Genomic DNA, 16,516 nt, shown 5'->3' on the forward strand with positions numbered 1-16,516 from the left:
TGTGACGTAGTAATCGTGCGCCACCACCGCCGGTGGGCCTGGGGCTCGCGGGAGGGGAAGGAGGAGGAGGAGGAGGAGGGGGAGGAGGTGGTGGTGGTGGTGGTGGTGGTGGTAGTGGTAGTAGTGGTGGTGGTGGAGGTGGAGGCTGAAGCAGAGCAAGAGGCGGCCGCGGCGGGGCGGCTCGGCGGCGCGGCACGCGGCCCAGAAGCGTTGGAATCCTGAATTGAGACGGCTGTGCCTGAAGACAGCAGGAGTGGCGGGGCCGCCGCCGTCGCCGGAGAGATGAGCCGGGAAGCTTGAGGCCGGAGACGCCCGCCCTCGGGCCCGTCCGCCCGGCTTCCCCACTCCCGGTGAGGACGCCCCCACCCCTCCCCCTAGCCCTGCCTTGGCCTCTCCCATTCCTGGGCCTCGCTCCCACCTAACTGGGGCCAAGAGGCCTTCGTAGGGGCTTCTTAAGGCCCTTGTCCGCCGAGCCGTCCGAGCTTGTAGGACCACACCGGTGCTGGGACTCATTCTGGTTCCTGGGGATGAAGCAGGAGGGAACTGGGCCGGCCTGGCTCGCGCAGCTCAATTCTGCTCTAGCACCTTGATTCGGCTGCTTCAGCACCGATTCTGTTCTCTTTCAGTTTCCTTCAAAGTCCTTCCCCTTTTATGAGACTCAATCCCCTGAACCATAGCCTTGGTATCCTCATTCCCACCTGAGATTACCTCAGCATGTCCACACCCACCATTCATTCCAGAGTGGCAGAGAAGAAGTGTCTTCCCACTTTAGCTCACAGTTTCCCTGTGAAAGTTGTGTTCTCCTCAGGTAGCACTGTACCATGTCAGGATTCCTGTGCTGAGCCATCTCCCTGAGCAAAGAAATCATTCTTATGCTCTCAAAGGACAGTGCTGGTGGTATTCAAATACAGAAGTCAGAGCCTGACAAAGCTACTGGATTTAACCTCAGGCTCTGAGAAAAAGATCCCTAAGGCCTGCTGCTTAGCCAGTTTCCCTTTCCTCTACCTGGGCAGGGGAGAGATGATGGCACAGACTCTAAAGGGGCCCTTTGTGGACCATGTTAAGTGGGAAAATATGAAGTTAGGAGTTTCATGTTTTTTCCTCTTTTCTTAGTTTATCTGTATTTGAATCCAGAGGGGCCATGCTAAGGAAAAGATGCAGGATCTGGGGGACAGGATGTTTGGATTCTGATACTGTAACCTTTGTTTTACAGGGTACTGGAAGATGAAAGAGACTATACAAGGGACTGGGTCTTGGGGCCCTGAGCCTCCTGGACCTGGCATAGCCCCAGCTTACTCAAGCCCCAGGAGGGAGCGTCTTCGTTGGCCCCCACCCCCCAAACCCCGACTTAAGTCAGGAGGAGGCTTTGGGCCAGATCCTGGGTCAGGGACCACAGTGCCAGCCAGACGCCTCCCTGTCCCTCGACCCTCTTTTGATGCCTCAGCTAGTGAAGAGGAGGAAGAAGAGGAGGAGGAGGAGGAGGAAGATGAGGAGGAGGAAGTGGCAGCTTGGAGGCTGCCCCCCAGATGGGGTCAGTTGGGAACCTCCCAGCGGCCTCGCCCTCCCCGCCCCACTCATCGAAAAACCTGCTCACAGCGCCGCCGCCGAGCTATGAGAGCCTTCCAGATGCTGTTGTACTCAAAAAGCACCTCGCTGACATTCCACTGGAAGCTTTGGGGGCGCCACCGGGGCCGGCGGCGGAGCCTTGCACACCCCAAGAACCATCTTTCACCCCAGGAAGGGGGTGCGACGCCACAGGTGCCATCACCCTGCTGTCGTTTTGACTCCCCCCGGGGACCACCTCCACCCCGGCTGGGTCTGCTAGGTGCTCTCATGGCTGAGGATGGGGTGAGAGGGTCTCCACCAGTGCCCTCTGGGCCCCCCATGGAGGAAGATGGACTAAGGTGGACTCCAAAATCTCCTCTGGACCCTGACTCGGGTAAGGTGGGAAAGGGGTGGGGCGGGGTGGGGGGGTAGGGATGGCTAAGAGCCTGGAGCACCAGGAGCCTCTTGCTGTGGTGAGAACTGGGCCTAAGGAAAGTAGGATGGCAGAGTGAGGGGTCCAGAGTAGCTGCGAAATGTCTTCATTAAGCTCCACTCTGAGCAGAAAGTAAGCCTAGGAGACAGTCAGCTGGAAACAGAATCCCTAAGTAGATGTCTTTTGGTCTTGAGCACAGAGGAGAAAAGGAGCTGTGGTTTAGAAAAATTAGACAGTCTTGTCCACTTGAAATCCCTTTTTGGTCTCTCAGCGTAAGAGTCCCTGTGTGAATATCTCCAGAAGGTGCCATTCTCATAGTGATGGCATGAGACCTCTCCCAGTATTGGAGTACATCATCTGTATGGTTGTGTGTGACATTCTCGCTCAGAATATTTCCCTTTTGGAGAACTCTAGCCAAATGATTTCAGTCTTTCTATATCTTTATTAAACATTCAAATATTTGTTGAGCTTATATATTATGCTGGGTACCATGCTAGGTGTTTGGTAGGTTAGTGGTGACAAATATCCCTGAAATTTACATCGCTGAGTACTAATCTTTTCTTTCTTTCCTCCTGTCTATGAGTAGGAACTCTTTCTCCCTGTCCCTTTAGAATCTCTTGGACATCCTTACCTTATGCTTTGTGGTCTCCATTTCTTATATTGGTTGATTCTGCTTCAGTTTATCCTTCTTGTGGTCTTACCATTTGTGTCCATCGTTAATTGTATGTATCTGATTGTCTTTTCACCTGGCCAATTTCTCATCCTCATTCTATTTCCCCTGTCCTGTAGGCCTCCTCTCGTGTACTCTGCCCAATGGCTTTGGGGGACCATCAGGGCCAGAAGGGGAGCGCAGCCTGGCACCCCCTGATGCCAGCATCCTCATAAGCAATGTATGCAGCATTGGGGATCATGTGGCCCAGGAGCTTTTTCAAGGCTCAGATTTGGGCACTGCGGAAGAGGCAGAGCGGCCTGGGGAGAAAGCTGGCCAGCATAGCCCCCTGCGAGAGGAGCATGTGACCTGCGTACAGAGTAAGGAGCCCTAGAGGATCTAGCCTCTTTTCTCTTGGGCTGACTCCTAGAGCACAGTTTGGAGGCCTCACTCCACTCCTTTCTCTCTCCCTCACTTAGGCATCTTAGATGAATTCCTTCAAACTTATGGCAGCCTCATCCCCCTCAGCACTGATGAGGTAGTAGAGAAATTGGAGGACATTTTCCAGCAGGAGTTCTCTACGCCTTCTAGGTGAGGTTTAAAAGACTAGTGCCCTTCAGAGGAGGTCTGGGACCTGGGGGATGGGGAGAGAATGCTGCTGCCTTTTCTCCCATAGGAATGTACTTGGGGAGATGAAGGAAGGTAGAGCTGAAGGGGAGGAATCTGCAGGCAAGGTGCCAAGTCCCTGTAAGCCGACTGGGAGGGTCTTTACCTGGCACCTTGAATACTATGTATACCTGAGTATTCATGTGCCTCTTTCTAGGGAGTGGGCCTTCAGCAGAGCCTCAAGGGGACCCATGACTAAAACAAACAAACAAAAAACAACTGGGTCAGTTAAGATTTTTATTCTAGGAAGTAGTAGTATTTCTATGTGCCCCAGCTGCATCGTCTCTTGTGTGACTCCACCCTTGGCCTACTCAGGAAGGGCCTGGTGCTGCAGCTGATCCAGTCATACCAGCGGATGCCAGGCAATGCCATGGTGAGGGGCTTTCGAGTGGCCTATAAGCGGCATGTGCTGACCATGGATGACTTGGGGACCTTGTATGGACAGAACTGGCTCAATGACCAGGTGAGAATTGTGTAGAGAAACATGCCTGAGAGGGGATTCAGGGCGCAGGGTGTCTGGGGGCCCTCTGCATGGGGGAGCCCTGTACCCATGCTGCACCCTCCATGGCAAGTTGCCTCCCGTCTTTCACCCAGGTGATGAACATGTATGGAGACCTGGTTATGGACACGGTGCCTGAAAAGGTAGGCCCAATCAGCTATTTCAGTCCCCAAAAGAACTTCTGCAGTTCTAAGCAGCTTTTTCAGTCCCTTTCATCTCTTTCATTTTACATAAAGAAGATCTCTGTTCCTGGGGCAGAGGTGGTAGATGATAATCTCATAATTTCTAATCTGTAATCTTGGCCTTGAATTTATCAATTCTTTTCCTTTCACCAATTTTTAGTGTTTTTCCCTATGGCTAACCTCAAGAATTGGGATGGGAACCTATCTATAAGATATGGTTAGGGGCCAGGTGTGCCGGCTCATGCCTATAATCCCAACACTTTGGGAGGCCAAAGTGGGAGAATTGCTTGAGCCCAGGAGTTCAAGACTAGCCTGGGCAACATAGTGAGACTCCATCTCTGCAAAAATAAAAAATGAAAAAATTTGGCTGGGCGCAGTGGCTCACACCTGTAATCCTAGCACTCTGGGAGTCTGAGGAAGGAGAATCACTCGAGGTCAGGAGTTCGAAACCAGCCTGAGCAAGAGCGAGACCCAATCTGTATTAAAATAGAAAGAAATGAATTGGTCAACTAAAAACATAGAAAAAATTAGCCAGGCATGGTGGCATATGCCTGTAGTCCCAGCTACTTGGGAGGCTGAGGCAGTAAGATTGCTTGAGCCCAGGAGTTTGAGGTTGCTGTGAGCTAGGCTGATGCCACGGCACTCTAGCCCAGGCAAGAGAGTGAGACTCTGTCTCAAAAAAAGAAAAAGAAAAAAATTAGTTGGGCATGGTGATGCATGCCTGTAATCCCAGCTACTTGGGAGGCTGAGGCCAGAGGATCACTTGAGCCCAGGAATTCGAAGTTACAGTAAACTATTACATGATTGTGCCACTATACTCCACCCTGGGTGACAGAGTGAGACCCTGTCTTAAAAAAATAAATAGGCCGGGCGCGGTGGCTCACGCCTGTAATCCTAGCTCTCTGGGAGGCCGAGGCGGGCGGATTGCTCGAGGTCGGGAGTTCAAAACCAGCCTGAGCAAGAGTGAGACCCCGTCTCTACTATAAATAGAAAGAAACTAATTGGCCAACTAATATATGTAGAAAAAATTAGCCGGGCATGGTGGCGCATGCCTGTAGTCCCAGCTACTTGGGAGGCTGAGACAGAAGGATCGCTTGAGCCCAGGAGTCTGAGGTTGCTGTGAGCTAGGCTGACGCCACGGCACTCACTCTAGCCTATGCAACAAAGTGAGACTCTGTCTCAAAAAAAAAAAATAAAATAAATAAATAAATAAATAAATAAAAGTTAAAGACAATAATTTGTTTTCTTACTGTCAGTGAATTTGCGTAGGAGTTGTTGAAATCAGCCCTTAGAGCCATATGAAATGGAGTAGACTGGCAGAGGGGGAGACTTCGTGGGAGGGTCTGTGGTCTTTTAATTCCATCCAGCTCTTTTGTGTCATTGGCACAGGTGCATTTCTTCAATAGTTTCTTCTATGATAAACTCCGTACCAAGGGTTATGACGGGGTGAAAAGGTGGACCAAAAACGTGAGTTATGAATTCACATCTACTTAAGTAACACCTTGCCTCTAAAGTTTTGTTTTCTATGAGCCCTTTCCCTGATCCTATTCAGTCCTTCAAAGATTAAATGTTTCCTGCGTGTTAAGTACTGTTCTAGGTATTAAGGATAGAATATTAAATAAGGAAAACTTTTTGCCCTTATGGAGTGAGAATAAACAAGTTAAGTTTCAGCTTGTGTTAAGTGCTATGAGCAGATCAAAACTGTAATATGATAGCATGGGAGATAGGTGCTTTAAATTGTGTGTCTAGGAACACTTCTCATAGCTGAGACTTGAATGATGAGGAGCCAGCCATGTACAGATCTGGGGGAAGAGTGTTCTAGAAGAAGGGAACAGCAAGTACATGGGACCCAAAGTGAAAAAGAACATGGTTGAGAAATAGAGGGCCCATGTGGTTGGAGCAGAGTGAGCAAAGGAAGACTGATAGAAATTTGGTCAGAGAGTACATCATATAAGGCATGGTGGGGTAGGCTGAGGAGGGTAGATTTTATTCTGTGTGTACTGAGAAGCCCTTGAGGAGTTTTAAGCAGGCTGAGAAGTGCCTCCAGTTTTAAACTCCTGTTTTGCTGATAGATTGAAAGGAGGCAAAGAGCGGAAGCAGGAGAGGAGCACAGTAGTCAGGTGAGAAACTTCGAGTGGAGTGCTAAATGAAGGGAGAGGCAGAAGTTTTATGATACATTTTACAGGTTGAACCAGTATGACTTTGTGTGACAGGTTGTGTGCTTTGTGAAATACATATTTGGAGGCCAGGCAAGGTGGCTCATACTTGTAAGCCTAGCACTCTCGGAGGCCGAAGTGGAAGGATCACTCAAGGTCAGGAGTTCAAGACCAGTTTGAGAAAGAGTGAGACCCGTCTCTACTAAAAGAAAGAAATTAGCTGGACAACTAAAAATAGATAGAAAAAAATTAGCCGGGCATGGTGGTGCATGCCTGTAGTCCCAACTACTCGGGAGGCTGAGGCAGAAGGATCACTTGAGCCCAGGAGTTTGAGGTTGCTGTGAGCTAGGCTGATGCCAGGGCACTCTAGCCCGGGCAACAAAATGAGACTCTGTCTCAAAAAAAATACATATTTGGTCTCTGTCTTGTCTCCTGGCATGCAACTCCTAAAATCCTTGGGATCTCCAAAGGTGTCCTTTTGTGTGCTAATAAGCTGATTGATGGTTAGCCCCTCTAGGTAGCTTCAGGATGGGGGCTGTCACTGGAAAGGCCAAGCCTTGATTATCTCAGCTGCAACCTCTGGGGAGGGGAAAGGGGCTGAAGATTAAGCCAATCACCAATGGCCAAAGATTTAATCAGTCATGCCCAGTACTGAAACTTCCATAAAACCCGGAAAGGACGGGGTTCAGACAGCTTCTGGATAGCTGAATGCATGGAAGTTCCAGAGAGGGCATGGAAATCCCACACCCCTTCCCACATGCCTTGCCCTATGCATCTTTTTGTCTGTACCCTTGGTAATATCCTTTATAATAAACCAGTAAATGTTTCCCTGAGTTCTGTGAGCTACTGTAGCAAATTAATCAAACCCAGGGAAGTAGTTATAGGAACCCAGATAACCTGGAGCTTACAGTTGGCATCAGATTGCAACTCATAAGAATTCTTATGAGACTGAGTCCTCAATCTGTGGGATCTGAAGCTACTTCCAGGTAGATAGTGTCAGAATTGAATTGGAAGGATACTCAGCTGGTATCTGTTGCAGAATTGATTGGGTGTTGGTGGGGAGAAATTTCTACTCACTTCTTGGTGACCAGAGGTCACAGAAGTATTTTGTGTTGTGAAAATATAGTAGGAAAAATTTGGTTTTTTCCTCTACAGATTGGATGTAGGAAATGAAAAAAAAAAAAAAAAATAAGGATGTGCTGTCTAGGTAACTGGGCAAAAGTGGGAGAGGAACCATTTGGGTGAGGAAAATCAAGAGTTCTTTTCTCCTCTGGTTTCTCTGCCCTTCAATTCAAAAGTAAGGAAACTTCCACAATGAAGGAGGACCATTGGCTCTAGCATCTCCTGATTTTTGTTTCCAAATTCAAGATCTTACACCCACCCGCATGGAACTGGCAGGCCTGCTTCTCCCAGTAGAGGCAAGAGTGACATAAAGTGAAAAGGTCTTGGCCTTCTGTATACCTCAGTTTGAGTCTCACATCTGCCATTTCTTACTCCTTGGCCTTGAGCAAGTTACCACTTTCCAACTGGCAGTTTCCTCATCCCTTAGGTTGAATGTGAGAACTTCCTGGTATGATTGTTGTGAGCATTAACTGATTGAGCATTTACTTCATGCCGTGCAATATTCTAAGTGTATTATGGATATTCACTAGTTTAATCCTCATAACAAATGGATGAGGTAGGTAGTATTCTTTTCACCATCTTACAGATAAGGAAACTGATGTATAGAAGGTTATTGAGTAGCTTGCCCATGGTCGTAAGCCAGTAAATGGAGGAGCTGGATTTCAAATCTGGCATTCTGGCCCCAGAATACTGAGCCTGGGTTCTTAGCTACTAAGCACTTCTTCCTTTAATGTGTGAAAGCGCCTGGCCCATCATGGGCTCTCAGTGTTTGTTCTGACACTGCCTATTTTGTCCTACATTCCTTCCTTACCTTGGAGAATCTAAACATCCAAACGCTGAGTCTTGCCTACAGTCTAGGGCCTGGGTCTTCTATTCTCCCCCTTGGCTCCCTTCCCTGCCCTCGTGTTCCTCTTTTGAGCCCTCATAGCAATAGGCACAACTCCTGTGTGTTGTACCTGACCTCTAGCACTGTCTTCTTAGGTGGACATCTTCAATAAGGAGCTACTGCTAATCCCCATCCACCTGGAGGTGCACTGGTCTCTCATCTCTGTTGATGTGAGGCAACGCACCATCACCTATTTTGACTCGCAGCGCACCCTAAACCGCCGCTGCCCTAAGGTTTGAGGGGATAGTGGGGAGATGGGCAACATGTGCCCTTGCCAGTGGCAAGGCATTCCAGGGAAAAGGGTGGGCTTTGGACCTTCGAGGAGCAACCTGGGCATTGTGTCTGCCACCACTGTGCCCTGGGTTCAGTTAGGAAACTTAAGGCATCACTTTTTCTTTTTCCCCATCCACGTAGCATATTGCCAAGTATCTACAGGCAGAGGCTGTGAAGAAAGACCGACTGGATTTCCACCAGGGCTGGAAAGGTTACTTCAAAATGGTGAGTGTCCAGAGGGAGGGGTATAAATTGAAGTCATTTCCCTGGGAGTCTCCAGGTGAAGGGCCTCTGTTCTTTCTCTTCTCTAGAATGTGGCCAGGCAGAATAATGACAGTGACTGTGGTGCCTTTGTGTTGCAGGTAAGCACATGATGAGGCCTCCTCCTCCAGCTCTGGAGTCAGTTGGGTTAAAGGGTTGGGAGGCTGTTCTGCATCCCTCACTTGGCTCACACCTAGTTGTGGAGCAGAGAGTAACCTGTGTTAGAACACAGAAACCCCGATTTCACTGGTCTTCTGTGCTTCTCCATCTCACATTGGGACTGGGTTTCCGATTGTTGGTCTCTGGCACTGATATAGCTGCCTCCTAACACTCAATGTATTTTCTCCCTCTAAAACTCTAGGTCTATCATATATCAAGTAAGAATGCTAGCTTTAGAGTCAGGCTGTTTTTGAACCCCAGACTATGGGGACCCTGGCTCCCTTTGTATGTGAAATAGGTATATTCTCTGAAAGATTAAGTGAGCTATATCTCTTATGTAATGTCCTAACCTTGGGGTGGGGAGTGCTCAGTAGGTGGTTCTCATGGCCTGCCTTGTTAACACCCAGTACTGCAAGCACCTGGCCCTGTCTCAGCCATTCAGCTTCACCCAGCAGGACATGCCCAAACTTCGTCGGCAGATCTACAAGGAGCTGTGTCACTGCAAACTCACTGTGTGAGCCTCGTACCCCAGACCCCAAGCCCATTAATGGGCAGGGGGACATGTGCGACCGACCCTTCCTGAGAAACTCCAGTTCCTTTTCTCTTGTCTCTCCCTACCCAATTCCCTTTGGTTTTTCATATTTAAATGTTTTGGTTTCTGTATTTTTTTTTCTTTGAGAAAATACTTGTTGATTTCTGATGGGCAAGAGGTGGCTACAGTAAAGCCCCTTTCTCCCTCTGACTTGCAGGGGAGTGTGGCCTTGTGGCCTGGGTGGGGCAGTCATCCCCCTTCCATTTGCCAGGGGCAGGAAATCAGTGCTGGGGGTGGTGGGCGGGCAACGGGATAACTGCCTGCCAGATCTTCAAACATTTTTTTATATATATATATAAATGCCACGGTCCTGCTCTCGTCAATAAAGGATCCTTTGGAGATACATAAATGGTGGTCTTCCTTAAGGGGCCTCAAACTAGTGTTTATGTTTATCTCAGGCCTTCTTCCAGCCAGTGCTTGTGTAGCTGACCTGTTCTTGGTCTTGAGACTTCAGGGGCCAGCTTTGTATCGCTGGCTCAGGCAAAGTCAACACCATGTCTCATCACCAGACAAATCCCCCAGCCAAGGGAGCAGAGGGCAGGAAGCCTCAAAATTAAGAGACCGTGAGAGGGAAGCTGGGGAACTGAAGGGACTGGGGAGGGGGCCAGCTAGGATTCATGACAGCTATCCCAAATGTTCGTAGGCCCATAAGTCGTTTTTTCCACTCGTCCCTCCAGCCACGGGAATCCTTCCAGTCCTTAGGATATGGTCTTGATTCCTTCATCCCTGGCATACTTAGAACACATCCAGGCAGTGTTCCATCTCTTTCTGCGGAAGGGGAGAACGTTAAATTTGGGTCCCGGGAAACTTAGGGCAGACGTAAAGGGAAATGGTAGTCCCAGAAGCCCGGAAGTCCCTGGAGGCTGAGGCCTCGCCCCCCTCGCGTGATAGGGCCTACTAAGCCACATGACTAAGGCACTATCTCCTCCGCACGTGTAAGGGTACAGGGCCCCAAAATGGCTGCCAGGCCGCGAGGCCTGACTCCTATATGTCACTTCCGCACCGGCGAGAAAGGCGGGCCCTCTAGCCAATCAGGCTGTAGGGCGGGTCTTCACCTTGATAGGCGCTCAAGTTATCCAATGGTGGCCTCGTGCCTGAGCGCCTACGAACTAACGTCATGCGCAGTTGCTGAGCGCCGGCAGGCGGGGCCGAGGCGGGCAAGCCAATGCGATGGCTGGGGCGGGGTCGGGTGCTCTATAAGTTGTCGATAGGCGGGCACTCCGCCCTAGTTTCTAAGGATCATGTCTGCGAGTCAGGATTCCCGGTAAGAAAGGCATTTGCAGGAGGTTGTGCCTACTTACCGTGCCGCTCCCTTCCGAGGGGCCCGCCGGGGGGGGGTTGCTGAGAGGCCCACCCTGGTTGCGGGGGAAACCAAGCCGGAGGAACGGTCCTGGGGGAGTGTGGGGGGAGGTCCATGGTCAGTGCTGCCACCAGGGCCGAGGCGGAGGGCGAGGATAGCCCCGGTAGGGCCGAGTGTGCGAGGTTCGTTACGAGGGTTCGGCCTATGGCGGTGCCGTGCGAGAAGTCCCGGCGCTGAGTGGTGAAACGAGGTCGCGACTTAGCGTGGGAAAGAAAGGCAGAGACCGCCGCAACTAGGTGGCCCAGAGCCGGCAGGCAGGTCCGGTTGCCTCGCTGTGTTGGGGGGAGGCCTCGCGCTGGGGACTGCGAAGGATTCTGACGGTACCACTCAGGAGAGGCGGGGGTGGCTGGGTGTTAAGATCCAGTCGCTTCGTCGCGGTTGAAATATGGGTCGGGGGAAAAGAAACCGGCCGTTCAGTGTGCTGGTTTTCTTGACGGCCAGGACTGAGCCTAACCCCGAGGAGCAGCCGCGTGAGGCACCAGGAGCCCACCCGGCGCCGGGCGGGCAGGTCCATTTTGCCGCACAAGCCGGGCAATTGGCAAACTGCGGATGGGCAGGTCCACTTTGCTTCGGGGGTGAGCGGCCAGAGGTATGGGAGGGCGACGCCATTTCGCGACGGGGGCGGGCGGGATGTGGATTGTTCCATGGAGGTGGGGGGGCACGCTGCCGGGTGGTCGAGGGAGCGAGCACATGGCCGTCTGAGGTTTTCCCCTCCCCCAGTCTGCTTCGCTTCTAAGTGTTGTGCAATGTCCCCCTTTGCTAGCTCGGCTGGGGCTCATTGTGCGCGAGGCCGCCACCGCCCGCGGCCTCCCACATCCGGGCACCGTGAGGGGGGGAGATCGGCTGTAGGGGTGGGGGAGGGCGCGGGCGGGATGACGTGGGGGGAAGGGGATGTCCTACCCTCGGATCTGGGAGGTGAAGGGCGGGACTTCCGGCGCCCGGGTGCTGCGATGGGAGGTGCACGCGCTTGGGCTTTGAGCGGCCAGGCCCAGGACACGTGGGCCCGGTAGCCGGCACCACATCCGGGCACTGAGCGTGGCGGCAAGCCCTCCAGCCTTTGGGTCTTTAGGGAAGGGTTGTCCCATCATTTCCATGGCGACCTGGCCTGAGCTGCTGCAAGGATGGAACAAAGACTTGGTTCAGCTTTTTAAAGTAATTTACCTGGATGTGTTTTGAGAATTGGTGGGGGTAGAATCTGGGAGTGAAGGTTGATGACATCATGCAGGGCCAGTTGTTGACAGAAAGAGTCTGGCTGTCGGGATTTGAGTGCTTCCTTTGGGCAGGAGACAAACCTCATGCTTTAAACCAACAGATCCAGAGACAATGGCCCTGATGGGATGGAGCCCGAAGGCGTCATCGAGGTGAGACTGACCCCCTACCACCAATGCCCTTCATCTCTGAGAAATGCAGTGCTACTGTGACCCCAGGTTTCTGGAGTTGTTCCATGATTTAAGTATAACAGAAGGTTCATCTTAAATGCACACTATCTGGCGCTAGTAAAGGCCCCTTCTGTGAGCATCTAACCTTTACAGTGGTTTGTTGGAAAACTTATTTATGTTCCTGAGGATGTCTGTAAAACATGACATTCAAATTGAGTCCTGTTCTCCTCTCCTACAACCCCCAGCCTCATAATAGTGTGAAGTTAAGTAGACTGGCCTCTTAGAATGACTTCCCAGACCATCTGTAAGCAGCTGGCTTCACTAAAGGGATGGGGGCTTTTGGGTGTTGAAGGTTTGGTGTAGGCACCAGATCCTACTTGCTACAGTACTAGAGTCCAGCCCACCTCTAACACCACTCTTAATTTCCTTGCGTCCTACAGAGTAACTGGAATGAGATTGTTGACAGCTTTGATGACATGAACCTCTCGGAGTCCCTCCTCCGCGGTATCTACGCCTATGGCTTTGAGAAGCCCTCTGCCATCCAGCAGCGAGCCATTCTTCCTTGTATCAAGGGTGAGACCTTTCAGCCCCAGAACAGATTCTGGACTGTCCCAGCACTGGGTAGAGTGGCATCTGGTTAGTGGTGCCCATCTCATATCAGCCAGGGACAAAGCAACCCCTTGTTTATCCCGGCTTGGCTTCTGGTCTGTGCCTATGCCTGGTTCATGCCTTGGTCACATGAATTGCTGGTTTTCCTTTAATGAGTAGTATGGTAGCCGGCTTGTGCTTCGTTTTATAGCTTTATTTCTGTCCCAACTTGGCATAATACTGATGAGTTAATAACATGTTTTTATTTCCTGATTTGTTTCCATTGTGGTGATTGGTGAAATAAAGTTTCTGAAGCATGTTAAATCTGTTGGTTTCTTATGAATGTTGGTTTCTTATAAATATCACTAAGGCTTGAATGTCCCATGAGCCCACAGTATACATGCTGTATCACATTTAACTTCTGTTTATCTGTTTAGGTTATGATGTGATCGCTCAAGCCCAATCTGGGACTGGGAAAACGGCCACATTTGCTATATCGATTCTGCAGCAGATTGAGTTGGATCTAAAGGCCACCCAGGCCTTGGTCCTAGCACCCACTCGAGAATTGGCTCAGCAGGTAAGAATGTGGTTTTTCCCTCCTGAAGGGCTGATTTGGGGATGATAAACAACCAAAAGTCAGGGAAGTCAACTACTCCCACCTTGGAGGAAGAAGAGATAGATGCTCCTTAATAAAGGAAATGAGTTGATGACTTTTAGCTCTTGATTTCTAGACTTGTTGGGTTAATTATAAGCCATTTCTTACCCAAACATAGCCACCACTTCACCCATTTCCTGCATCAAATGGGAAGGCTGTTGGGTGGAGCCTGGCCGGCTGGGCGAGTTTGGTAGCTGCTTTATGAACATACCCCCTGGCAATGGGCAAAGAGACACCTCATTGGTGGTGGTGCTCTTATATCAGTCAGGGGCAGAGCAGACTGACAGTCCTTTGTTCATCCTAGCTTGATGCCTGGGTTGGTGGCCAGAGCTGTTTCATGCCTGGGGCACATAAAATTCTAATGCTGGACTCCCATTTTCTTTGAGTCTTAGAGGGGAAAGAATCACAAACACTAGTTTCATAAATACTGAGGCTCAGGTAATATTTTTAAATGTTTAGCAGATGTAATGATTATTCTGTAAACAGGTAATGTAAGCAAGAAGTAAAATAACCAAAGCATGCCTTTTTGAGAGTGGACATTGATACCTAGCTTGGGTTCTGTGGCAGGGGTGCAATAGGATGTGCGTATGTGTCATCCAGTTCATAAAACTGGTTGCTGGGAAATGAAATAAAAGATACAACTGGCTTTCAGTAAAGTTAAGGATTCTATCTAGAATGGGAAACTATTAAAATTATTTTAGGGAGGCATTCTGAATCAGTGTACACTGGGAAACCAGACTGGGTTTGAGTCCTGTCTTTGCTATTTATTGGCAGAATGATCATAAGTGGGTTATTTAAGCTTTGCCTGTTTCTCACCGGGAAAATAAGTTTAGTAATAATGCATATCTCAAGATAGTTGAAAACAAATATATAAGAAGCATTAAAAACTGGGGCCTGGACAGTTCTAGCTGGCATGTGAACACCTATCTTTTCTGGGCTCAGATACAAAAGGTGGTCATGGCATTAGGAGACTACATGGGTGCCTCCTGTCATGCCTGTATTGGGGGCACCAATGTGCGTGCTGAGGTGCAGAAACTGCAGATGGAAGCGCCCCATATCATCGTGGGCACCCCTGGCCGAGTGTTTGACATGCTTAACCGGAGATACCTATGTAAGTAACTTAATTTTCCAGCCCTCCGGGTCACACTTTCCTGTGCATGCTTTCCTAGTCTTGTAGCTTAAGCCAATGCCATTCCCAAGGATGCTAGTTTCCCCTTTAGTGAAAGTTGCTCTGTGATGAACCCCATGCGTGTCATCTGAGCCTGGCTTCCCTGTCGTCTCAGCCCAGGGTAGTGTTCTACTTCCCAGGGCTGTTGTCTGGCTTGGCAGGGAGGTCCTGGGCAAAGGATCAGTCTCTGTATTCTGAGAGCAGACCACCTGTACCCTCTATTCTTTACCAGGAAAGAATACATTTAGCATTTCCCTTATTACTATATACGTTGGTATTTTTTTTCTAATCTAGCTCCCAAATACATCAAGATGTTTGTTCTGGATGAAGCTGATGAAATGTTAAGCCGTGGATTCAAGGACCAGATCTATGACATATTCCAAAAGCTTAACAGCAACACCCAGGTGAGAAAGACAGCATTTTATTATATATAGCAATGGTTTTAGATGATGGTATAGTTGGGGCAAAGAACAGTAAAAAGTACCAGAGGAACCATACAGAATTCTAGATTCTCATCCTCCCCTTAAACTTTATTCTGCATCCACTTTGGTTTTAGGTGTACAAGGGAAGGGAGGGGGGGCGGCAGGCACCAACGAAGTATCCACCACCCTAAAGCTGATTTTTTTCCATTAGGTAGTTTTGCTGTCAGCTACAATGCCTTCTGATGTGCTTGAGGTGACCAAGAAGTTCATGAGGGACCCCATCCGGATTCTTGTCAAGAAGGAAGAGTTGACCCTGGAGGGTATCCGCCAATTCTACATCAATGTGGAGCGAGAGGTGGGGCCCAGTGCAGGAGGCGGGCCTGGCAGTAAGTTGTTGGGTATAGCCCCTGACTGATTCTCTCCCCCCCACCTCCAGGAGTGGAAGCTGGACACACTGTGTGACTTGTATGAAACCCTGACCATCACCCAGGCAGTCATTTTCATCAACACCCGAAGGAAGGTCGATTGGCTCACTGAGAAGATGCACGCCCGAGATTTCACTGTTTCTGCCATGGTGAATTTTCTTCCTTGTTAGCAGTTTACTGTGTATCTGTCAGAGTCCTGTCTGAGGCCAGTTTTGCTGGTGCTCATTTGCCTACCTGCTACACGCTTCTCTCTTTTCTAGCATGGAGATATGGACCAAAAAGAACGAGATGTGATCATGAGGGAGTTCCGTTCTGGCTCTAGCCGAGTATTGATTACCACTGACCTGCTGGTGAGTAGAGGCGAATTTAGAGCAAACAGGAAAGAAGGGAGAATCCAAGGTGATTCCCTCTCCGAGGGGCCAGCTAGTGCCCGCCTCAGGAAAGTAGCAACTTGGAATAAAATCAGGCATGCCTAAGGTCTCTTTGGGGGACAGAGGATGCTTGTTTCCTTTGCCTTCCCTTGGCTGCCTACATGTATACCCTAAGTCCCTTGGGGTAGATTTTGTCCTCTTATTCACGTGCTGATGTTGTTGTCTTTCTTGCCATAGGCCAGAGGCATTGATGTGCAGCAGGTTTCTTTAGTCATCAACTATGACCTTCCTACCAACAGGGAAAACTATATTCACAGGTAAGCGTAGATCAGGAACATGTGCTTGTCAACCTCTGGCTGAAGCTCTTGGTGTTCCTCATCCTCATCCCCTTATCCTGTTTTCCAGAATTGGTCGTGGTGGACGGTTTGGCCGTAAGGGTGTGGCTATTAACATGGTGACAGAAGAAGACAAGAGGACTCTTCGAGACATTGAGACCTTCTACAACACCTCCATTGAGGAGATGCCCCTCAATGTTGCTGACCTCATCTGAGAGAGGCTGTCCTGCTACCTAGCCCCAGCCAGGGTTCAATCTTGGGGGGCTGAGGAGCAGCAGGAGGGGGGAGGGAAGGGAGCCAAGGGATGGACATCTTGTCATTTTTTTTTTCTTTGAATAAATGTCACTTTTTGAGGCAAAAGAAGGAACCGTGAACATTTTAGACACCCTT

The 16,516-nt window shown here is 49.8% G+C and overlaps 2 protein-coding genes, 3 non-coding genes and 1 pseudogene across 7 annotated transcripts; all 6 read left to right on the plus strand.

Moving 5' to 3' along the window:
* Positions 1-75: 75 nt before the first annotated feature.
* On the plus strand, positions 76-9,772 carry SENP3 (SUMO specific peptidase 3). Of its 3 annotated transcripts, none has more exons than XM_075994134.1 (12): positions 76-350; positions 1,214-1,939; positions 2,768-3,007; positions 3,107-3,218; positions 3,451-3,516; positions 3,609-3,756; positions 3,888-3,935; positions 5,364-5,441; positions 8,234-8,371; positions 8,553-8,636; positions 8,692-8,773; positions 9,239-9,772. In XM_075994134.1, exons 2-11 carry the CDS (start codon positions 1,225-1,227, stop codon positions 8,740-8,742), a joined length of 1,680 nt encoding a protein of 559 aa, XP_075850249.1. In that variant the 5' UTR covers positions 76-350; positions 1,214-1,224; the 3' UTR covers positions 8,743-8,773; positions 9,239-9,772. The 3 variants fall into 3 exon arrangements, with proteins under 3 accessions (XP_075850249.1, XP_075850248.1, XP_012631593.1); XM_075994133.1 differs by having other exon boundaries at positions 80-350; positions 8,723-8,773; XM_012776139.3 differs by lacking the exon at positions 3,451-3,516 and having other exon boundaries at positions 82-350; positions 8,723-8,773.
* Positions 9,773-10,573: 801 nt separating this feature from the next.
* EIF4A1 (eukaryotic translation initiation factor 4A1) lies at positions 10,574-16,489 on the plus strand. Its single transcript, XM_012776182.3, has 11 exons — positions 10,574-10,687; positions 12,096-12,144; positions 12,603-12,735; positions 13,188-13,327; positions 14,348-14,516; positions 14,868-14,977; positions 15,207-15,350; positions 15,432-15,569; positions 15,681-15,770; positions 16,029-16,108; positions 16,197-16,489. Exons 1-11 carry the CDS (start codon positions 10,665-10,667, stop codon positions 16,339-16,341), a joined length of 1,221 nt encoding a protein of 406 aa, XP_012631636.1. The 5' UTR covers positions 10,574-10,664; the 3' UTR covers positions 16,342-16,489.
* LOC142862332 (small nucleolar RNA SNORA48) lies at positions 12,770-12,904 on the plus strand. The gene has a single exon (XR_012913396.1). It is a non-coding gene; the product is annotated as a small nucleolar RNA SNORA48 (small nucleolar RNA).
* LOC142862334 (uncharacterized) lies at positions 13,615-13,759 on the plus strand (annotated as a pseudogene).
* LOC142862366 (small nucleolar RNA SNORD10) lies at positions 14,634-14,775 on the plus strand. The gene has a single exon (XR_012913424.1). It is a non-coding gene; the product is annotated as a small nucleolar RNA SNORD10 (small nucleolar RNA).
* Positions 15,813-15,956, plus strand: LOC142862317 (small nucleolar RNA SNORA67). Its single transcript, XR_012913383.1, has one exon. It is a non-coding gene; the product is annotated as a small nucleolar RNA SNORA67 (small nucleolar RNA).
* Positions 16,490-16,516: the final 27 nt, after the last annotated feature.

This window comes from Microcebus murinus, chromosome 18 (genome assembly GCF_040939455.1).
Source record: "Microcebus murinus isolate Inina chromosome 18, M.murinus_Inina_mat1.0, whole genome shotgun sequence".
Taxonomy (NCBI): Eukaryota; Metazoa; Chordata; class Mammalia; order Primates; family Cheirogaleidae; genus Microcebus; species Microcebus murinus.